This window comes from Macaca nemestrina, chromosome 10 (genome assembly GCF_043159975.1).
Source record: "Macaca nemestrina isolate mMacNem1 chromosome 10, mMacNem.hap1, whole genome shotgun sequence".
NCBI lineage: Eukaryota > Metazoa > Chordata > Mammalia > Primates > Cercopithecidae > Macaca > Macaca nemestrina.
In genome coordinates, this window is record NC_092134.1 from 115,932,615 (window position 1) to 115,957,429 (window position 24,815).

Consider the following 24,815-nt stretch of genomic DNA (forward strand, 5'->3'; position numbering starts at 1 on the left):
CTTATCTGACAAGGTTGTTCTGAGAGTCACGTGAGAATGTAAAATATAAAAATGTTTGTGAAATTGAAAAGTGCTAGATAATATTATTTGTTTATCAAAATGCCCAGGCTAATAAAGGGGATGTAAAGGAAAACCTTAGCACAATAGATTAGCTTCTTGAAATAAAAAAAATGTTTCCAATAATTTTCAGTTAAAAATTACTCTAATTGCTCCCAAAGAAAAACCACGTGACACATCTGCAATGTTAAAACTGTCCCATGTGTACAAACTGCTTCAAAGGTCACAACACTCTGCCTATCAACTACTTTTAGGAATCTTACTCTTCTCTGAACCTCTGTGTCCTCCTTCAGTAACAGGAGGGGTTACATAAACCAGTAGAGTTCTTTCCAATTCTATCAGCCCAGTGAAGTATCTTTAAAAGGAAAACTGAATCATCACATTATATGAACTAAACAAAAAATTTTAAAGATCCTAATTTATTCATAATTAAAAATAAATCTAATTTTCCAGAGCTTACTGGTACTGCTACCCTCTGAGATTGTCTTAGTAGAAGATTATTTATAATTGCTTTTACTGCCAGTATTTGCTTTTGCTAAATAATGCACATTTAGTACTACTGGGCCAAAAATTCCATCCAGCAGTATAAAAAAGCTTTTTTTTTTAAAAAAAGGTAAATGAATAGATTTGATTTTATTATATAAATTGGGTTTTAAATATTTTATATAGGAATTAAATTCCATAATCACTGTTTTTAATACCCATAACTTGGCAGTGCTCTACAAACTCTATTTCCTTCATTTACACAGATTCTGATTCCTCCTGCAAAACTCCTTTTAGTGTATTTGACCACATGGATACATTTAGTTATACCTTGTGTACTATTTTGATGTAATCTTAAAATGAATAAAAAGGAATATCTATCTGTCTATCTATCTATGGCATTTGTAGTTTAAGCTGTATTTGCATTGTAGGACTGTGTGACACTGTCAAGTAATTTTGATCCAACATGGGGTAAAAAAATATTAATTATACTTTTAAATACCGAAGCGACTGAGACTAATCCCAAGAATCGTTAAATTTATATACTGAAGAAACTCACATACAGATTTTAATGCATTAATGAAATCTTACTGAATGACTGATTGACATAAATTAAAAGAAAACAGGATAACAGCTTACTTTCACTTAAGAAAGCAGAATACACAACTATGAAGTAACATAACATTGTTGAAAATACACACCAAAACTCAAACAAGGGTCACTCAGAAATTTATGCCCTGAATTCAACCATTTTTTAAGACTCTTAACAATTTTTATAATTTTAGGAAATTTCTCCTTAGAGTCATAAATCAAAATCATGATTTAAAAGTTACATCTTGCTATTTAGTTAACAAATATATATTGAACACCACATATTTGTCAGAAACAGTGCCAGGCTCCAGAGAAATAGATTCTACTAAACACCTTCATCACCAACCCTCTGGAGTTTTCATTTTAACTGACATTTGATGTCTTCTTCAGTATCAAATCCTCCACACCCCGAAGATGAATATTGGACATTATTCAAAAGAACTTGACAAATAAATGACACTAATCTCTTATGAATTTAATGCTAACATATTTTCAGGTTTCTGGACATATGAGAAACAATGTCAGTAACACCTGACTTATTCTTTATCTATGGAGGATAAGCTATCCAACAGCACTGAATTTTTCTGAGAGTAGATACTTTGCTTCTTATCAACATTTTAATGAAAATTTTGTAAAATATATTACACAGTCCAGGATTCTTATGCAAACTCTAGTGAACACAATTAGCTTTTTCCATAATGACTTAGAATTCTTACAGTGAGTGTTGATCTCTCCCTGTAAGATCTCTGTAACAGAACTTACACTTTATTATCTTATAGCCTGTAAAAGGCTTTTGATGCTTTTATATATATCATCTTAGTTAGTTCTGTGAGTTAAGCAATATAGATATTATGATTCTCATCTTATCAGTGAAGAAAAAAAGCTTAAAGAATTTTAAGTAATTTTCTGATGACATTTACTTATTTTTTACTATATTATTTAAGTTCTGAGTGAACCTACTAAAATAACTCTTACCTCACAGTATTTCTTAGAATGACAGTGATACAATAAAAATTACCTGTGAATATACCTGTCAGCCAGTTGTGCATTCAAACCATAGTTACATCATCCACAGTATATTTTCCCAGTGTGTTGATAAGGGTATCATGTAATCACAGAATTACTGTCTACTTAGAATTATATGATAAGCTCACTACTACTAAACATAATAAAAACAGTTACAGAGTACCTGTGATTTCCTGGGCATTGTGCTGGTTACATTAAAAAAATATAAACCAAAATAAATAGAAGACACGTGTCACTACAAACCAGAAGATTTTGGGAGCTGTTCGTTAACACAGCATAATCTAACCCATCTTAACTGATGCATGCTATGAATTAACATGTATTCACATTCATTAAAATAATATTCTATAGATGTGGAAAATACAGAAGCTAATTAAAATAAAAATTAGACTATTGTTATAAATATTAATATTGTAAATGAATATGTGGAGAATTAATTCACAATACAACAAATGAAAAATGAGACAATGAGACTCAAAACTACAAAAAGCATATGAAGAGTATAATTTCTTAAAAGCTTGTCCATGGGTACACAAAAAACATTGTTTATTGCTAGGAAGTAGAATCATGGGTGATTCTCTTACCGTCTTTGTGTTTTCTAAATTTCAAGATAATCTACAATAAATAATATGACTTTATAAACATAGAAAACTAATAAATTTTAAAATATCTAAAATTGATATTTTACATGTGAAACTAAGAGTTAAATGTGACAACATAAAATACATATTCCTTTCCTTGTCTTCTCAAGGACACCAAATATCAAAGTACTGTGGATCAGAAATCCTTTCCCTCAATCTCCTTGATTTCTTTCTCTTCCTTCTTTCCTCTCTCATCTTTTGTTAGCCGGACTTTTATTTCTGTGTTAAGCTCTAAGCTGCCTGAGGGCAGAAATACATCCTTGTCATATTTTTGGTTTGAGATACTGTAAAAGCAAATGCATTTTCGCCACTGTAACTTGAGACAGATGATCTGTCAAAGGCTTTCTGTTTCACTTAGATTTGACAAGCAGTTTAGACTCTGAAAAAAAATATATTTCCGAGACATTTTACAGGGGAAACAAAGTAGAACATTTAAATTGGGAATGCTTCAGAAAGCTCAGGGTGTACAGTGACAAACTCTGAGTGCACTCTTGCAGGGCAGTTGAACCACTTCATGACAAGAAGAGGTTTCAACTAAGGTTTCACTTTTAGTTATTCTGTCATCATTTCAGCATGTGTCCCACATCCATCACACCTAAATCTAATCTGTCAAGGTTGTCAGATTAGTGTAGAAAAGATTTCTTCCTATAGTAGTAGATAAATTCAACATCTTTCATCAAACTATGTTGTTTTTAGCTCTTTGCTAATACAATTTGATTGATTAGTAGCATGAAGAAAACGTTAGCTGTCATATATATATTTGCAGGTTGACATCTTGTGTGCATATTTTCATAGTAAGTCATTTTGATAGTTTCTATGGTTTCCTAAAAATAATTTTAACTATCCAGAAAAAAACCAGTAACTCTTCTAATCAAGGATACTGTGTGTGTGTGTGTGTGTGTGTGTGTGTGTGTGTGTGTAGTGCCCCTATGAGGCAAAGACGTGCACTTAAACCTAAGAAACCAGTCTACAAGTTCCTTCGCTATAGATTCCTGACAGCCACCTGTGGTTCTGTTCATCAGTCCACGCTCTACTAATAATCCAGCTAGCCACTTACTGTGTTAGGCCTTGGATGTTCTGGGGTTGCTTTTCAGAGGGGCAATTTTCTCTAATTAACAAGCCCTCACCACAGAAACCAGAACCCACAGCTTTCGGCTATTTGCCAGTGGAGTCATCTCTAGATGAATTCTGAATTCAATGAAGTATTTATGATACAGAAAGAGTTGTTTGGCCAAGTTTGGAGGAATATCATAAAACATTTGTATTCAAGTTGTCAACTTTTCAAAACAGCTCCTGGGTTGAGTTATTGAGAAAGTAAAAGTGGGAGGGTAGATGAGTTAAAATGTCTTTTTGGCTTGTTCACAAGTATATACTCTGTAGTCCCAGGGGGCAAGCACATACATGGTACCTCTGGGCCTTTTTCCCTCAAAATTCTGTGTAAAAAGTGTGATTATGGACAGATGCAGCTTATGGCACTACTCAACTACTTTGACTTTTGCAAAAAACTACTCTTTCTTTTTTTAGTACTGTTCATGGCTTAATTCCCAAATATAACAAGGAAAGCCAGGTTTGACAATTAATAAACGTATTCTTCACTAAGAAAATAAGCTGTGTATTTTAATTCAAATAAATTAAGTGAAGCTCTTAATAGGGACAATTACTAAATAAGCTTGAAGAATATGAAAAAATTAAATGCCTTAATTTTGTCCTCCTTAATAATTAAACTTAAGTCTACATATATATGATTCCCAAATGCAAAAAGAGTTTCACTGGATGTGAAAGCCCAGAATTTTCAGCATTGCCGCAATATATTCGTGTGTGATAGTGTTTAAGGAAAAATCAAAAGACGTCACTATTAGAAGAAAGTGTCTGTCTTGTATAGGGCACTGTAACCCTCTGACAGTGCATCTGCCACATCACAGGTGGCACAATCTTCTCCACCAAATGCTAAAGTGCCTTGGCAACGGTATGACTCATTTCAATGCTGAGCTAACTGACATGCTTCCAACATAAACTGGCAAGACATAAAATCAACTTTTGATAAGGAGCTCAAAGACAAAGAGGCCCCGAGCACTTAGCATAGTGCTGGTCACACAGCTTCCTCTTAATACATGTTTGTTAAATGAAGGATTTAAGATGCAAATATAAACTTGGACCCATATTGCTGGTTTTACTGATGCAGGTGTTCACGCCCTCGTCATTTAAGGCAACTAAACATACATAAACTATGATGAAGATAAGCTTAAAATAAACAAGAAGAAAGGGTAAAACATGGTAGGAGAATAACACGAAGCCAAGAGCTATGCTTCATCTTCACTATATAATAGGATTTTATTTTATTTTTAATTTAATTTTATTGATTGATTGAGACCGAGTTTCGCTCTGTCACTCAAGCTGTAGTGCAGTGGCATGATCCCGGCTCACTGCAACCTCCGTCTCCTGGGTTCAAGAAATTCTCCTTTCTCAGTCTATAACTAGGATTACAGGTGTGTGCCACCACGCCTGGCTAATTTTTGTAGTTTTATTAAAGATGGGTTTGACCACGTTTGCCAGGCTGGTCTTGAACTCCTGACCTCAAGTGATCTGCCCGCCTCAGTCTCCCAAAGTGCTAGGATCACAGGCATGAGCCACCGTGCCTGGCCAATCATAAGATTTTAAAAGTATATATTATCTTTCCAGTGAAGAACGATGTTATTTCATTTGTTGTGTTTTCTAAAAGTATGGAGAAATAAACAGTAAGTGGGATTTTTCCTAATGACGGATTCTGGGAACCAAGAATCTAAATTCTTAATCTGGGTCTAAATTTTGGCTCAAGGAAACATCTGTAGTTTCAGAAGTCATTGTTTGGGCTGAACAACAGGAGAGGAGAAGGCGGTGTACGTGCTAACTCAGGGTTAGTAAAATCTAGGGGTGTCAGAGAAGCATCATTATCACAGATTTACCTAAACACTGGCAAACTGTAATAAGTACAAGTGTGCCTGTGAGACTTATTATGGAACCAAATGAACAAAATCCATTAGAAATCTATATTTAAAACAAACACATACAACGAAAGGAAGCATAATGTACTTTTCTCAGATACTCACAGAGTTCACTTACCTATTGCTTGAGCTAAGGCTATGACAACCTCTTGGCAAGTTGTGACTTCAGTGACTCCACAAACAATCCTCTGAACTCCATCCACCCATACTTTAAGTTCCATGGTGCAGCAGCCAGTCACTCAAGGGCCCTGAGAGTGGTCATCAGGGTGTTAGGTCATGTCTCTAGCTGCAGGAACACGGAGTGAAGAAGGTTGAGTCTGTGGAGTCAGCTAAAAAAAGGGCAAAAAATCACTTGTAATAAAATGAATCAACATTTCTTCTAGTAAGCATGTAAGTATTACACAAAACCAATTTTAACATATCATAATCTTACTGAAGTACACAGGCTTATTTTACAGAAATGAATTAAGCAACACAAATGTAACTACAGTCACCTATCATGACACTGTTTCATGTTACAACTATTTTTTATAATAATTTTAATCATGAACTCTTGCTCCATTAGGTTAAAAATTCCTATTTAGTTGCCAAGCCCTATTCGCGTTGTTTTTCTGTCCTGTTTTTTCTTTCTGGATTATTTCATTAGGGTAATTTCTGAGGCAAAAATAAAGAAAAAAAGTTTGTCATTTTAGGAATTATCAATAAAATTGAACCAATTTGCAGTGCTTTGCCAATACTGAGTATTAATAAATTTAAGAACAGTTGTCAAGGTATCTTACTCAGTTCACATTCGTGATTAAAAAAAAAAAAGAAAGAAACTGCTACCTGCCTGCCTTCCTAATATTTTTTTCCCTTATTATGTCACTCTCTCTTCTCATGTATGATGTCTTGACAACTGTTTTTAATGTGTCCCTTGCCTCCCTCTCCTCACAGGACAGAGAGTGTCTTCCCCGCTGAAATGCCAACACCAGGCACAGCATAAGGACAGGCGGGTAAAAAATCTTAGTTGAAGGAAACGAATTCCTTTGACGACCAACAATATATCCTCATGTATGAACTGTTTATCATTTTCTCACTTAACTGGGTTTGACAGTTTTCTTAAATTACAAGAGTTATTCAAAAATTATAAACACTAACCCTTTGTTCTACTTGCTGTTGTTTACCCAGTATTTGATTTTGCATTTGGCTGCGTTATATGCCAAGCAGAAATTTTTACTTTGTCATATAGTCAAAGCAAATATTCTTTATTTCCTACATTGATAAGAATGTTACTCGCCTGCTAAAAATGATCACAATTCTTTTTCCTGTGGGTTTAAAAAAATCTCAACTCTTCCTATGTAAATTCTCTAATCAATCTACAATTTTTTGTTTGTCCATTGTTTTGTGGTCTTCCCACATCTTTGTTGTTTTTACAAAAGTTAAAATTCAGGAGATGTAATAAACATTGATTTAATTAAGAGAATATTTGGATTTGTTTATAGGTTTACAGTGGCACTGGTATTACAGAATTAATGGCTTATTTAAAAGCTTATTTTAAAAACACTAAAAATTTTTCTTGTAAAACAGTAGTTACTACAAACAGTGGCTTAGTCCTTTGCACATTCTTTTAAAAGACCTAAGACAGTTCTAGGCCATCTGGTCACCTGGATAGATGAGTCAGAACACATGCAAGGGGAAGGAGAATAAACCTAATTACTTTCTCCAGAGAAGGTACACAAATCCTTTTTGTCATCCTAAAAACAAGGAAGGCCTGCCTGAACATTAATCTCTTAGCAAGTTGCTTTAGCTCTCGGCATACAACACAGCATAGGTTTCATTACCCCCATATGAAGAAAGAAGGGGCCACCTTGCCAATGACAAGCTGAATCCATAACTGTGTTCCTCAGTTATAAGGGCCTGCGAGATGTTAAAGTTACTGGGGATAAAAGGCTTCCAAAGTTAAAGAAATGTAAGAAAGCCAGTAAATAAAGTTAAACAAGTTCCTTTACAGCTAGACTTCTCTGGAGACTTTAATAGGCTGGTGTGAATTTAAATTTCAAAGGAGAGTTTTATATGCTGCCCAACCTAGAGAATGTTTAAGAAAACAGAAAAGTTCTGACTTGTTTCCTCTACTGCAAGGCATTCTATTTACTAAAAATAGAATATGTTTTATTCTTTCTTGGGATAAAATTAAGGTATCAAAAATGGCCAAAGATTAATATATTGCTTTATTAAATTTTTGTGAAAGCTGGATTAAAGTCTATGTAAAGTGCCTTATTATTCATTAAAAGATCTTAAACTTGGGAAATCAAGCAAGAAAGGGTACAGATCTCATTAAAGTCCCCCCGCCACCAAGAAACCCATCATTTAAAATGATCCTATGGGACTTCCCCCCCCCCAATTGTGGAAGAAAACATAAGCTCTATCCTTTTAACACATTTTTAAGTACATGATACAGTATTATTAACTACAGGCACCATATTGGACAGCAGATCTCTAGAACTTACTCATTTTGTGTAACTGAAACTTTAGACCCCTTCAACAAGCAACTGCCCATTTCGCCCTGTCCGCAGCCCCCAACAACTTCCATTCTAGTCTCCGTTTCTATAAATCTGACGTTAGGTATCTCACAGAAGTTTTACATTCCTTTTTAGACTTTAGCATACTGCCACATATTTTCCTATCTGAATTATCGTTGTTTCACTTTGAACTTTTAATCATATATTGAATCATTAATTCAACATAGTATTGGAAATGCAGGCCAAGGCAAGCAGGCAAGAGAAAAAAATAAAGTGTAGTCAAATGGGAAGAGAGGAAGTCAAATTGTCTTTCTTTGCAGATGACAAGATCCAACATCTGGAAAATACCGTCGTCTCAGCTCAAAAGCTTCTTAAGATGATAAGCAACTTCAGTCAAGTCTCAAGATACAAAATCGATTGGCAAAAATCAACAGCATTCCTACACACCAATAACAGGCCAGCAGAGAGCCAAATTATGAATGAGCTCCCATTCACAATTGTTACACAGAGAAGAAAATAACCAGGAATACAGCTAACAAGGGAAGTGAAGGACCTCTTCAAGGAGGACTACAAGCCACTGTTAAAGGAAATCAAAGATGATACAAACAAATGGAAAAACATTCCATGCTCATGAATAGGAAGAATCAATATCATGAAAATGGCCATTCTGCCCAAAGTAATTTATAGATTCAATGCTATTCCCATTAAACTACCACATTCTTCACAGAACTAGAATAAACTATTTAAAAATTCATATGGAACCAAAAAAGAACCCAAATAGCCAAGACACTCCTCAGCAAAAAGAACAAAGTCGGAGTCATCACGCTACCCAACTTCAAACTATACTACAAGGCAACAGTAACCAAAACAGCATGGTACTTATAGCAAAACAGACCCACAGACCAATGGAACAGAATACAGAACTCAGAAATGAGACTGCACACCTACAACCAACTGATCTTCAACATACATGACAAAAACAAGCAATGGGGAAAGGATTCCCTATTTAATATATGGTGCTGGGTAAACTGGCTAGCCATATGCAGAAAATTGAAACTGGACCCCTTCCTTACACCTTATACAAAAATTGACTTAAGATGGATTAAAGACTTAAATGTAAACCCCAAAACTATAAAAGCCCTAGAAGAAAATCTAGGCAATATCACTGAGGACACAGACATGGGCAAAGATTTCATGAAAAATGCCAAAAACAGTTCCAACAAAAGCAAAAATTGACAAATGGGATCCAACTAAAGATCCTTTGCACAGCAAAAGAAACTATCATCAGAGTCAAAAGACAACCTATGGAATGGGAGAAAAATTTTGCAATCTATCCATCTGACAAAGGTCTAATATCCCGAGTCTACAAGGAATTTAAACAAATTTACAAGAACAAAAAATAACCCCATTAAAAAGTGGGCAAAGGACATGAACAGACACTTCTCAAAAGAAAACATAGATGTAGCCAACAAACATATGAAAAAAGCTCAACATCACTGATCATTAGAGAAATGCAAATCAAAACCACAATGAGATATTTAAAAGTCCAGAAATAACAGAGGCTGGCAAGGTTGTGGAGAAAAAGGAACATTTTTACATTGTTGATGAGAGTGTAAATTAGTTCAACCATTGTGGAAGACAGTGTGGCAATTCCTCAAAGATCTAGATGTGGAAATACCATTTGACCCAGCAATCCCATTACTGGGTATATACCCAAAAGAATATAAATCACTCTATTATAAAGATACATGCATATGTATGCTCACTGCAGCACTATTCACAATAGCAAAGATATGGAATCAACCCAAATGTCTATCAATGATAGACTGGATAAAGAAAATGTAGCACATGTACAACATGGAATACTATGTAGCCATAAAAAGGAATAAGATCATGTCCTTTGCAGGGACATGGATGGAGCTAGAAGCCTATTATCCTGAGCCAACTAATACAGGAACAGAAAAACAAATACTGCATGTTCTCACTTATAAGTGGGAGCTGAATGATGAGAACACATGGATACATGGAGCGGGGACAACATACACTGGGGCTTGTTGTGGGGTGGGGAGGGAGAGTATCAGAAAGAATCGCTAGTGGTTGCTGGGCTTAATACTTAGGTGATGGGTTGACCTGGGTAGTAAACCACCATGGCACACATTTACCTAGGTAACAAACCTGTACATCCTGCTCATATATCCCAGAACTTAAAAATTGAAAAAAAAAAGAAAAGAAAAAAGAAAAATAGAAAAGCAAGTTTAAACCATGAAAAAAATCATGGCATTATTCATGAAGTCATCCGAAGAGCCCATCTCTCCACCTTCCCAGCAGAAGCCCCCAGTAACCCCCTCTAGGAGCTGTAACCCTGATCTTTCCTTTATATCAACTCCAACAGTTCTATGTCCAGCCCCAGAACTAGACTACAGAGGAAAATGGAAGTCCTACAATGTAGGTGCATGTGGTGGATCGGTCATCGTTCAGACTAAAGACCTAGGAAGCAAAAGGACATTCCAATTGGAATTTGGAATATATTTTTCCATGGAAACAGTGATGCAGGTAGAAGGAAGGTTCTACTGCAAAGGTTTCAATATAGTTCAGTTATTGTTTTCATTATGAGGTTTCTAGATGCAAGTCACTATTATTTTAATAATTTTTACAATGAAGCACTACTAGGCTTATTCACTAACATGCTACCAGGGAGTATTCTTTAGCTAAGGACCATTTATTGTCATAATATCCTCCTGGAACTGAGCATTTGCATCTGTGGAAACATATTATCTCAAGATCAATGCTTTCTTAAAGGAATTACAGCCATTCTTCATTATTTGCAGATTCCGTATTTGTGAAATCTGCCCAGTTGCTAAAATTTTGTTTGCAATCCCAAAATCACTATCTGTGGTGCTTTCAGGGTTATTTGTGGATATGCATAGAGTGTGAAAGTTTTGAGCTGCCTGACACACACATTCCCAGCTGAGACTGAACAAGGTGACGTTGTCTTTGTGTTTCAGCTCTCGTACTGTCAACATGTGTCCTTTCTCAGTCTATTTGGTGCCATGTTTTTTGTGAGTTTTGTTGGTGGGATTTCACCATTTGAAATGGCCCCCAAGCATAGTGCTGAAGTGGTGTCCAGGGTTTCTCAGGCAAGAAGGCTGCGATGTGCCTCATGGGGAAAAAATATGTATTATGTAAGCTTTGTTTAGGCACGAGTTACAGTGCTGTTGGGTGTGGGTTCAACATTAATGAATCAATAAGCACTCAGTTGAGTTTCTTATTCAAAGCCCATCTCCAGATAGTTTATTGACAATTATATGTTTCTCAACCATATGCAATGTTAAAACTCTCTGACTGAAACAGAGACTTCTCTCATACCCAGAGGTGTTAATCAACAGTGCATAAAACAGTATTGGAAATCTTTTGGAGGTACAATATTTTGTAGAATAACTAAAGAATAGCATTTATTTCTGAATTAACAATTTGAGTAAATTTTGGCCTGTCAATATTTATATTTATTGCATAATAAATATAAATATAAATGTTTATATTTAATGTTTATTAAATAAGTTATCTTTAAACGGAAAAACACACATAAAGCAAAGTTATGTATTGATGGGTTACCAAAAATGTTGTGACCAGAAACTCCCTGAAAACTAACAGGAATATTCATTATTAAATTGAACAAGCTCATGTTCTTTCTTCTACTATTCATTACCCTCAGGTGCCAGCATTCACACATGCCCAGTGATTTAACACTCTCAAACATTACACACTTGAGTATTCGACAATTGTGGAAATAAATGGCACAAGTGCTTATTACATGCGAGGCACTGTGCACCATGTTTCCTTTATTCCTCACCACATAATTCATCAAGTTAGATAGGATTAGTCTCATTTCAACATGAGAAACGTGAGTCTCAGAGAGCTTCAATAACTTTTTCCAGTGTCAAAAAAATCTAGTAATTTGGGACACATATTTGAAATTTGGCTGAACACAGAAACTAAAGAATAAATAAGGCTAGGATTCCCCAAAAGGATTCACTATACCCAATAAATGTTTTTTAGAAATGTCCTAAACCACCCTAAGAAATCTTATCTTTAATCACCTGGAAACTGGTTTTTGTCAATAAAAAACAATCAGACAATATATACAAACTTGTCATTTCAAAAGAAAGAAAAGAGGTGCTAAATCACGCTAAAAAAAAAAAAACTGCGGCCGGGCGCGGTGGCTCACGCCTGTAATCCCAGCACTTTGGGAGGCCGAGGCGGGCGGATCACAAGGTCAGGAGATCGAGACCACGGTGAAACCCCGTCTCTACTAAAAAAATACAAAAAATTAGCCGGGCGCGGTTGTGGGCGCCTGTAGTCCCAGCTACTCGGGAGGCTGAGGCAGGAGAATGGCGTGAACCCGGGAGGCGGAGCTTGCAGTGAGCCGAGATCGCGCCACTGCACTCCAGCCTGGGCGACAGAGCGAGACTCCATCTCAAAAAAAAAAAAAAAAAAAAACTGCAAAGAATGAATTAAGTCAAAGAATCAATTAATCCAAAGAATCTATGAAAAACACACGCCAGCAAAACGAGCATCTGATGCTCAGGTTCCTTTTTCAGCATCAATGAATTATTCCTTCAGTTTTGGAAAATCACATCCAGCTTTATTTCTACAGAATTCTAAATAAAATGTGTCTGAACATACACATTAATTTTAACTCCTGTCTTAAACACAAAGCAAAATTTCTTGGAGATTTCCTGCATTTTCATTAAATTCACACTATTAAAATATATGTTCTGGAATAAGCCATTTTGTTTGAGGCAATATTGATTAGTGGAAACAAGATGCACCAAGGTTCAAATCCCAAGTCTACTACTTCTTGTGTGATTTGAGTCAAGATGCATATTTTTCCAGGCGGCAGTTGTAAGAAATGGGATGAAATAATGTCTTTTCAAATTGTACCTTATCTAGTACAGGGCTTGGCACACAGTTTGAATTCAAGACTTAGGTCTGGGTACGGAAGTGAAAGTTCTAACTTAAAAAGTATAAACTTTTTTATGGAAGGACAAATCAACAGCAATGCAAATTTTCAGAAACATTTATACTAATAAGAGCATCTGAAAATAAAGACGTTTTAGGTTATTAATCCACATACCTAAGAGCAGCAGCACATTCAAAAATTGTAAGTAGATATTAGAAATGGTAATTCATATTTTAAAATTTCAGTCACATCTAGTATAAAAGATGCTATTAATTGGCCAAGTGCAGTGGCTCACGCCTGTAATCCCAGCACTTTGGGAGGCCGAGGCGGCGGATCACGAGGTCAAGAGATCGAGACCATCCCGGCTAACATGGTGAAACCCCGTTTCTACTAAAAATACAAAAAATTAGCTGGGTGTCGTGGCGGGCGCTTGTAGTACCAGCTACTTGAGAGGCTGAGGCAGGAGAATGGCGTGAACCTGGGAGGCAGAGCTTGCAGTGAGCCAAGATCACATGCCACTGCAATCCAGCCTGGGGCAAGACTCTGTCTCAAAAAACAAAACAAAACAAAAAAAATGGTATGAATCAAGTTAAAATTATTGGTATGAGAATACTGATCCTTCTATTAAGAATTACGTCTTTTCCTTAGGATAAACTTTTTAAATGAATATAACTAGTAACTTTAGTTTTTCATTTAGCATCAACTTTAAACTGAATGCTATAAGGGTACTCAGTTGAGTTTCTTATTAAAAGCCCATCTCCAGAAAGCTTATTGACAATTATATTTTTTCAACCATATACTTTGTTAAGAGCTCTATGACTTTCAAGTAGAGACTTCTCTCATACCCAGCAGGGTTAATAAACAGTGCATAAAACAGCAGTGAAAATCTTTTGGGAGTACAATATTCTGCAGAATAACTAAAGGATGACACTTATTTCTAAATTAACAATTTGAGTAAGTTTTTACCTGTCAATTAAAGTTCACCATGGAAATATAAGATTTTTATGTAGTAACTGTAATTCAAGAAAAAGCAAAATCTTTATGTAAAATTACCTGTTTTAGAAAACCAAGAGATATGTTTTCAATAATCAAAAGCTTGTCTCAAAAATTAGCCCAGCTTCAGAATAATTCCTCTAACTAATCTAATCTACTAACCAACACCACTAAAAAAGTCATTTCTTCCCATTCCTTCCAAGTTACGTTTTGTAAAATCATTCTAATACCCCAAGGAAACACAAGAACACGCTTATTAGACTGATTTCTTCTTTGACGTCTATCTGACAGAAGAACACTTACAAAGCAAGTATTTAGCTTGGGATTTTAAGCCCAGAACATCATACCTTAAAAAAGGTGAGGGAGGGCTGGGCGCAGTGGTTCACGCCTGTAATCCCAGCACTTTGGGAGGCCAAGGCAGACAGATCACCTGAGGTCAGGAGTTCGAGACCAGCCTGGCCAATATGGTGAAACCCTGTCTCTACTGAAAACACACAAAAAATCAGCTTGGTGTGGTGGTGGGCACCTGTAATCCCAGCTACTAGGGAGGCTGAGGCAGGAGAATCGCTTGAACCCAAGAAGTGGAGGTTGTGGTGAGCCGAGTACGCACCATTGCACTTCAGCCTGGGCAACAAGAGTGAAACTGTCTCAAAAAAAAAAAAAAAAAAAAAAAAAAAAAAAAAAGGTGAGGGAGGAAGAAGGAACAGAGACCCCAGAAAGCCATGAGTGGCATGAAAAAATGGCCACTTGGGAGGTATGAAAAATGAAAACAGTAGAAAGGAATGGAGAGCAACACACAGAGTGTACAATTCAGTCTCGGTCAAGGCTTCCAACGGCCCCGTAGCCCTTATTACAAGCCAATTCCTGATGGGCCCAATCTCTCCAGTATTAGCAGCTCTGAGCCAATTCTAACTGGGATGCCACCATTCCATACCAATGCCATTATTCTCGGCATATGCATCTTTCTACTCTTTTTTCCCCCTCCTCTACCACTCCAGCTTTGCTATATTTTTCTTGCCAAGTCATAAGCCTACCAACAACACTCAAAAATACATTTGGTTCTACCTGGTGAAGGCTCTAAAGAAGCTGTCAAGCTTCTCATACCTAAAGATGTCAGGGATGGGTCAATGATGGTACTTTCTCCAGGCAAGTGAAAGGTTATTCATTTCAGAGTTCACGGAAACCAAATGGATCAGCACAGTGCACAGTGAGTGTTTTTAATTTTATGCTGCCTCAGCATCCATTTTTAAATATAAGTCAGCCTGGCTCAATTGCCCTTGACACAGTTTCCAGTACTACAGCCTACTCAAATGGTTCCAGCCAGTAGCCAGGGATAAAAACTTGGAGGTATCTCTCCTGCCTCATGGACTGGGCTTCCCGCTTTCCAGCTGCTTCCTTTAAATGGATCCTTCAGGCATCTGCCTGTGACTTACATTTCATTATCAAAAATAGAATGCTACTTGCCAGCTCCCTTTCTCTCTCTACCTGCTTGCGACCTGACCTACCTACACGTGGCCTCCAGGCATGCTGTGTACCCCCCAGGGTCTGTAAGTACTACAGACTCTTAAACTTTCACAGTGTGGCTGTCTTTGAAGCCATGCCTGCGATCTGACCCGATGGCAGGGCAGCCCTGAAGGGACCCAGGCAGGGGGATCCCCTGCTAGTGCTCTTTTGTCCAGGTCTCTCTGCTGCTGGAGACTGTAGTTACCAGCTAAGTCAACACAGTTTCCTTCAAAGCATTAATATGTCTCACCTTTCATAGCTGGCAGCCCACTGGCCATCAACTAGTACAGCCATTTCACTGAATGCAGAAGGCTGAGGCCTGGCCAGGTTATACACAGGATCAAGGTCCCATGCACAGGTGACAGCAGAGCCAATCTTTGCACAAAACTAATTTAGATTATTCAGAAAACTGAAATTAAATTATCTTACATATATTTAAATAAATAAAGTGCCCAGTACAGATGTTGAGGGAGTTGCCCCTCTCAAGAATTCTAGTTAAAACAGATCATAAAATGAGTTATTATTGATACAAGAACATTAGCAAGAAAAAACTACGTGTGGTCTGTTCTTGCTAATTTTCTTAAATGTTTATGAAAGGTGGAACAACATGGGACTTTACAATCTGACTTTCCCGGCACAAAATCTCATAAATAAGAAATATAAAAATAATATACCATTGGGCTCCATTTCTTGCCGCAGTATTATAAAAAAGGAACATAAAAAGCCATCTGTTTTGCAATTATACTTTCTGTTAGGATCCCAGACTACTTTGCAACCCTTCAGAGATGGTTTGAGGCATGCGTGTAGTGCCAAGTTCTATGATGGTTTAATTCTTGTTAAAGCTCTCAGAACTGGGATTAGAGACCACACTCTCAAAGTCTTCATGTGAAAATCCCTGAGCTCTGCCATCAATTAAATTATGCTTTCTACTACATGTGCTATTTCATGGCTTTCTTTCACAAATCATGAGAAAACTGGCAGTGAGTATAATACACTCCTATGGAAAAACAAAATTAGTGAAAACTTGGTGATATTTTAAGGTAGATTTAAGTATAACTGTACCTGTGATATTTCTCTTTAAGTAGGTACACATTGGTACCTTCATCGAAAACCAACTAGCCAAATGGTAACCTCTTGCTTTTACTGAATTTGGCAACAAGAATTCTTAACTATGTGAAAGATGCAATGTTGATTGCTTTATATAAATACTATTTTTTTTTTAAGAGATGGGGTCTCCTTAAGTTGCCTAGCTGGTCTTAAACTTCTGGCCTCACGTGATTCTCCCAACTCGACCTCCCAAAGTGCTGGGATTATAGCCGTGAGCCACTGTGCCCAGCCACTCTATTATTTAATCCTTTAAAAAAAGTTTAAAAATCTTTTAGGTTGTCACCAAGGCAGAACAGATATTTAATCCTTTTAACACTTATCTGTTGCTCTCTGTGACATGAATTATTAAACAAAAGAGGAAATGGAGGCATAAAGAATCAGTAACTTACTCAGGGTTACCCACCCAGTAAGTGGCAGATGCAAATCTAACACAGTTACTTCTATTCATGAAATAAAGTTATTAGCAAAGTTTGCAAGGACATTTGTAATCACTAATTCTAGCTTAGGAGAGAAAGTAATCAAGTAAATGTGATCATGTCAGTTATAATTTCCAACACTACTAAACCAAATGATATAAATTTAGTCAATTATTGCTACAGAAATGAGGAGAAGAAAGAGCTGGTGTTCAATAACCAAATCAGACTTAGGAATGTATGTTCCCTGAGGTTCCCGGTGAAAGCTGCTCCTTTCAGTCTCTCTCATCTCAGTAAAGCAGGAATAGAGCTATGGTCCGAATCCAGATGTTATATGATCGCCCAAATCTATGTCCTTTCCATTAAAATCTGTCTGCCAAAAATATAATCACTTTTCTTCTGCCCACTTGAATAGGTATGGGCCACCTGATTAGGGACTTTTTTTCCATGAAAGAGACGGCAAATTAAGTTCATTACCTTTTAGTCACCATTCAGGTATAATGAATCTAATTCCTGAATTTAATATTTAAAAATCAAACTACTTGAATTATTTACATATTTAATATTTAACATTTTGCAATGAAATCCACCATTTTCTTTAATAGGGGATAAAAAGACATTTATTTTTTATCCATGAAACCAAGATGACTATGGACTTCTCATTTATGGTATTGTAAATATTAAGCCCATAAATCCTGACAAACAGGAACATTTCTATAGTTACAATAAAGTAAATGTGAAAACTTTTCAACAAACCTTGTCCATTGTTAGGACTACAGTGGTGGCTTCAAAGAGTCAAACCTCACATATCAAAGCATATTTCTTTGCAGGTACACATTTTTAAAGCTAAGTTGGTATGGAAATACTTCAAAGACAAAACAAAATAATTTTGTGAGGAAATGGTAATAAAATATGTAAGATTGAGGAAAATCTGAGCCCCTGACTCATGAGTCAGAGTGGCTGCTAGACTATAAAACTTCTATTGGACTTCAATGTTAAAATTTAATGAGCACAGTAGACAAAGCAGAAAACTTTAATGTTTCTTAAAATTTCTTTACTATACTTATTCAGTTGATAAAGTACTAAATGCTTTAAGAATATGGAAGCCGAAAATCATATTTGGCAAAACTAACCATGCATGATCCCTATGAGTCTTTGTCAAATTAAGGCTATTTCAGTTAATAGAGAACAAAAAAAAGTGTCCACTCAAACAATTTGAAAAGGCGTTAGTTTTTCCTTAATCTCTAAGGGTTAAGAATAATTTCGATTGTTCTATTTGTTTTCTGAAGAAAATCTAAGCCAATTAAATAATTAAGTCCCTAGATGACATGCAAAAATAGGTACATCCTTTGGTGATATTTCAAAGTAACAGGTGTCTTTCAGTGTAGCAAAATTTGAAGAGAGGCTCATCATTCAGTGTAATAAAACAAATAATGCTTTTGTTCCAAACAGCTATACTTTATTCTTCACACTCTCTATAGCTGCCATTCTCTTTAAAGAGATATTGTGTGCTGCTATGCAATTAATTGGGAAAGTTTTGGGCTTTAAATAATCTAGGAGGTACTGTATTGTTTAATGAGCATTTCACACTACTGGAGAAGATAGACACTAAGTTTAAGATGTGCATCGTGAAATTCCAGGGCAAAAGACCTGATATTTATTGTAAATATCAATGATACTGATTAAAGTGGTACTCTATTTTACAGTATTCTATAAATAGAATTGAGCTTAGGCCTATTCCCTGTCCTTTATTGAAAGTACATCACCAGGTGTAGATGAATGTGACACAGTCATCAGCAGTCAGAATGAATGAGCTATACAACCTAACCTAGAGCACATGAATAATATAAATAGCCCAACTATAGGGTACAGCTACTGAATCAATTAACTGTATAAAATTCTAACATACTTTTCAAAATAAACTGCATGCTTAAGGGGAGGAAAACCCTAATTTTTGCTATGCTTACATAAATATATTTGCATTTCATTAATATATCTGACTTCCACTATGTGTTTATATTTAAGTCCTACATTTTCATAGTAAAAACTAAAACTCAAGCACTGCGACAGCAGTCATTCTGGCAGAGGTAGCTTGCGGAATCTCTGCCAGGAAACCCATGGAATGCAATGGGTTAAGCAAACTGGCAAAAATCACTCCAGCAGTCACAAAAGTCTCCAGCCTGCCTCAGTGAGTTGCAAAGTGGGAGGAAGTAGCAGCATGGCAATAGTGACTATTTGGATAGAAGAGGGCTGGGAATAGTATTGAGAGAGTGTTCATGCCTAGCAGTTGAGGAAACTAGATTTTTAAAGAAACATTTTAATTGCAGTATAACATACAGAAAAATTCAGAAACCCTGAATTATGAATTTTCACAAAGTGAACACACTCGTCTAATCATCTCGAAGATCAAGAAAAGCCCCTCTCCTAGGCCCAACGCCCTTCCTCAAAGGCAACTATTATGATCTTTATCATCACAGACTAGTTTTGCCTGTTTTTGGACTCTGTAAATGGACTGCATCATATGTAATGGTGCCTGGTTTCTTTGGCGTTACATTATGTTTGCTGAGCTTCATCTGCGTTGCTGTGCATAGCAATCGTTCATTCTTTCTCTCTGCAGTAGAGATATCCATTGTAAAACAAACCACAATTTATTCATCTATTCTACTGCTGACAGGCAATTGGGTTTCCAGTTTTTTGGCTATTACAAATAATGCTGCTTTGAGCACTTGTACCTAGGAATGAAACTGCTGCATTCTGCAATTGCCTGCTAACTGATCTCCCTGCCTTCTCATCCTGTCTCCCTCCTTCCACATCCACTTTGCAGATTACTGCTGGAGGTAAATGGTTTTCAAATACAAATCGGATTCCATTCTCCTGGTCAGAATCCTCCAATGGCTCTCCACTGTCTTCAGGATAAAATCCAAACTCTGCATAGGTTACTGATGTGCTACCCTTTCATCATCTTGCAACTCTCCCAATTCCCCTCTACCCTTATGCCAAAACACTTCTGTTCTCTAAATCTATCACTCTCCCAAGCATCTCTGAGCTGCATATGCTGCTCTTTTTCCTTGGTAAATGCTTTGCATTCTTCTCTGCTAATTCTTGCACATCCTTCAACAGGCAGCATACCAGTTTTTTGGTATGGAGGCGGGCACTCTCCCTGTGCTTTCAAAGCATTAGGTGGTTTTGTTTCATATCAAAGTGTTTATCTGGCTACTCCTCTCATTGTTCTATTACCTCTGGAACCCCTCAGTATAGCGGCTGGCACAGAATGGGTGAACCATGTGTGTTTGTCGAATAATATAGGCACTAATCGTACAGGACAGAAACAGTTTATGCTTAACTAGGAGGGGAATGGGCACAATACTAATGAGAACATGTCAGTGTGATCCCAGAGGGAATAAAATTGGCATTCAAGTATTTTAAGCAATACTGCGGAAAAGCCCTGCAGTATTGATTTAAACTCCTGAAATAAATCTTACCACTAATTGATGCTACTGTGAATATTATATCACACTATAAAACCCTTAAATATATCCCAATGCATTATCTCAAGAAAAAATGCTATTGTTCTAACCTACAATTTGTGGTTTCCATATGATCTTAAATAAAACAGTTAATTGAAATAATTTGTAAATATTTTAAAAAAGTTCAGTGACAGGAAATGCTCAAGTAAATCACACTTATAAAAGAGGCAGAAAATTACAAAGATAACATCTACTATAGCTTAGAAATGAAAAAAAAAAATCAGTACAGTATAAAATTATCCTGATACATTTCTTAACACCTTACCACTTAAGCAAAGGCTTTTACTCCCTAAAAACAAATTAATCAAAATAGACTGAATCTCACCAGGAAAGAAGACATGCTCCACCCTACAAACTCAGAAGGTTTTAATAAAAAGAATGTAAGGAATCTAATGAAATCAAAACAAAGGAATTCATAAAGTAAACTATGCAGACTTTTCAAGCCATTTTCAGATTCTGGTTTATAAATTATCTATCTGAATAACTTGCCTTAGATTATGGAAAAAAAAATCCAGACCCACAGATAGGCCTGGATTGGCTGTGATGAACATTGTCACCCACTCCTAGGCTTGGGAATGTATAGTGAACATAGCACAGCAGATGCTCTTTCTCTAACCCTTCCTTCAAATGTGTTGTTTTCTCAGATTGCCATGCTCTCCCCTTTAACTGGAGAAATAATAAACCAACCTTTCTGATTTAGAACTATATTTCAGAAAAGAACTATATTAAACAAATATACACCTTGTTTCATTTTTAAAATCAGACTGAAAATTCCAAAACATTTACAATCACCAGCAATTCATTCTCTCAGTATGATTCTGTCATAAATAAAACAGTTGTTAGGTTTTGGGTATTTTGAATTTGTAAGGACAATACATATTTCTGTAGAGCTATCCACCAAAATTTGAAATTTGCATCTAGAACTAAGACAGGCACAATATATCAAATTATCAGAGATGTGACATTATAAAACTCATTTAAGTATACTCTATACTTTAAATAGCATCTCCTTAGCATTATTATACAAATTCGCATCATATTGTCCTATGTTTCCATTTTAAGACTGATCTAGGCTTGGAATTTAGTATTTTACTGTGTGTGTGTATATATATATATTTATGTATGTAGATATATGTGTGTGTATACATATATTTATGTATGTAGATATATATGGGTGTGTGTACACACACCCCCCCCACTCTGCTTCTTCAGCTATCATTTAAGCTAGAAATCAGAGTTTTCCCCACTTCTTTACAATTCCTAGTCTTGTGAACATAGTGCATACTCATTAAATTAACTGCATTATCCAGTTGATAAACTGTTCAAGTTACACAATTACCCAGTGTCAAAGCCAAGGAGATTCATGCATTTCTGATTACCTAAAATTCTGCAAATTCGAAATAACATTAATCCAACTGAGCTCCTGAAGAAGCAAAATAGTATAGACCTCTAAGAAAGAATGAAAACTCTAAAAGCTGTATATATGAAAACATAAGAAATCCTCAAAACCTCAGCTTGTGTTTCAACATGATAGACAACAACATATTCAGCAGAAAGGACAGATTAAATAAACTATTAAGAATACTACGTATAATTGTTAGTATAACAATACTAATAAAAAATAAGAATAAACTATGCAAAAATCATGGTCTAACCAACTGAACTCAAATATTCATGTTAGTCCTATATGAATATATTGAATGCCCAGAAAGGAGGAAAAAGCCACAGTCTAAGAAAGGGTCAGCAGTCACCTTGCTATTAAAATGGGAAGCAGGGATTCAAGGACTAAGTAAGTCACTCCGGAGGAGGCCAGGTGAAGAGCGGTGTTAGGCAAGATGTCAGCAGTGTGGCACGGGACAGATGTTTTCACAGTCAAGAGGTATCTATCTATAACTATTCAACTGAAGCACTAGTAGGAGCTGCAGCTTCTACTGACCTGGTTCTCAAACTTTGTGGCACAAGCCCATCAGAAAAAAACATTTCCTACCCTTTTCTGCCTCTTCCAAACTTTAGACCAAAATATTTTTCCTCCTCCAGGTAAGATGCCACTTCACCACTCCCCTCAGCCACTATTAGCCCCCAATAACCTTCACCGCATGTCCCACCTCACTGACACTAGCCCATTTTAGAAGTCTTTCCACTGCTCAAAGTTTACTTACTAGTGGCAGAATGATAAGGGAATGAAGTTGGGAAATTTTCTGGTTCCAATCCAAGGAGCCAATTATTTGTGTTTAGCTATTAAACTAAAAATCTTATGTCAAGGAGATAAACAATTTCCTAATTTCTTTTTTAAAAGTCAAGAATACTAATATATTTAAAGTTATGATTCAACCATTAAAAAGGCAAAAATGTTACAAAAAATAAAACAAAAGAGCCACAGTTTAAGTGAATCTCAATGCTCAAATGGTGTTGAGAGAATAATCAAAGTCAAGAAAATGAAGTCATAATTTAAACACCTGATGTGATTCATAAGCTCTATGTTAATTGCAGTATTACCCGGGTCAGACATTCAGTAACATACATGATTATGTAGAAAAGACACAAATGACAAACATTATTTCTCTGTCTAAAGTTATTTATTCATTAAATCCAGGCAAATAAATTAATTTATTTACATTAAGCCATTAGTTATACCTTTTATTTAAACAGATCTACTCAAGAAGTAAATAACAAGTAAAAGCAAAAGTTTTCGCCTCAACTTCCAGGTCACAGGGTGATTCTTTCAAAAGTAACATGGCAGAAACACTGAATGCAAATTCATACTATTAGAAAAATCAATGGAAGATGACATGGGAATCACCAACTACCGGTATTGTTAATGTATCACGAAGTTTATGCAATAGGCAATAGGTTAACTGCAACTCTGAGATAACGCCTTCTGCGTTTTTTTCTCTGAAAAATTCAAAATAGTGTTGACAAGTCTTAGATAATTTACAAAGGCATTTAACACTATCATTTTGTAACAGGGATCCCCCCACCCCTCTCCTTCCAAAACAGCAAACAGCTGAGATTCACTGATCTACTCAAGAGTTAAGTTACAAGAACTGAATACAGAACTCAAGTCCCAAGCCCTCCATCCTCTAACACCCAGCCTCAACAGGAGTCTACCACTGAAATCAGAACTCTGCCCCCCCTGGACCTGCTATTCTCCCCCACTGACTCCAAGGGAACTATGAGCAGCAGACAGAGAGATCACGTTCCACCTGCCTAAGGAAAAAACGGGATGAAGACTGTCCTATCTACTTAACAAAAGCTAATTCTTCTGGCAATGCTGTGAAAGTTACCTTAAGAATGCACCTTCTGAGTCTGACCTGAGCAGTATGTCAAATTTCACAGGAGGAGGATCCCCAATGAAAATCACTGCTGTGGACCTTCCTTTCCCAATCACAAGGAACATCCATGATGTCCCTTCCAGTTCTGTGATTCTAATGCTTCACACTGTGAAACAATTAAAATAGCTTTTTAAAAAGAGAATTCAAAAGCAAACTTTAAAAACATAAACATTTTCTAGAAAAATAAGGGAAAAAGTCTTACACTTACGTAGAAAGAATAAATATCTGTAATGTACCACAAAGCTCTAAGTAGAAAAAAACTGACACAGACCTGAATGATAGGAAGGATTTGTCTTTGAAAACAAAGGAGTAATTTATCAGGGCAATAAAATTCATTGTGAGGACGCTAAAGTCAAATTAAATAAAACCAACAAGAGACAAAACAATGTCCTAGTTTTGTGCACTGGGAGCTAAGGCTTCACTGAGCACCAATTACATCTGTTGGAAACCAAGCAAATTAAATATGTCCCCTTTTAAACGTGTGTGTGTGTGTGTGTGTGTGTGTGTGTGTGTGCGTGCGCGTGTTTTAACAAGAACATTTCAAAAAACAAAGCATTTGAGTTATTTTCCCAAATTAATCTTGGGAATTAAAGAGCAGGTTATACAAGGTTTTTGGATTTTTTCAAACGTGCCCTGGGTAACAGTGATGAATATGTATGCTGAAGATACATTTAAAAGCCAAATGTTTTGTAGTTTTGGCCTT

General features: G+C 36.2%; 1 protein-coding gene across 11 annotated transcripts in view; it reads right to left on the reverse strand.

The window, feature by feature from the left end:
- LOC105492144 (Ras association domain family member 8) overlaps positions 1–24,815 on the reverse strand; it is a 62,950-nt gene that overhangs the window by 10,408 nt on the left and 27,727 nt on the right. For 2 of the 11 annotated variants that reach the window (XM_011759123.3, XM_071072010.1), the window contains exon 2: positions 5,898–6,108. In XM_011759123.3, coding sequence (XP_011757425.1) covers positions 5,898–6,000 — 103 coding nt within the window. In that variant the 5' untranslated portion in view covers positions 6,001–6,108. Of the gene's footprint in view, positions 1–5,897; positions 6,109–8,265; positions 8,285–10,452; positions 10,468–10,719; positions 10,782–24,064; positions 24,203–24,815 lie in introns of those variants that run through there. The other 9 variants (XM_071072014.1, XM_071072013.1, XM_071072011.1 and 6 more) reach the window with 8 other exon arrangements.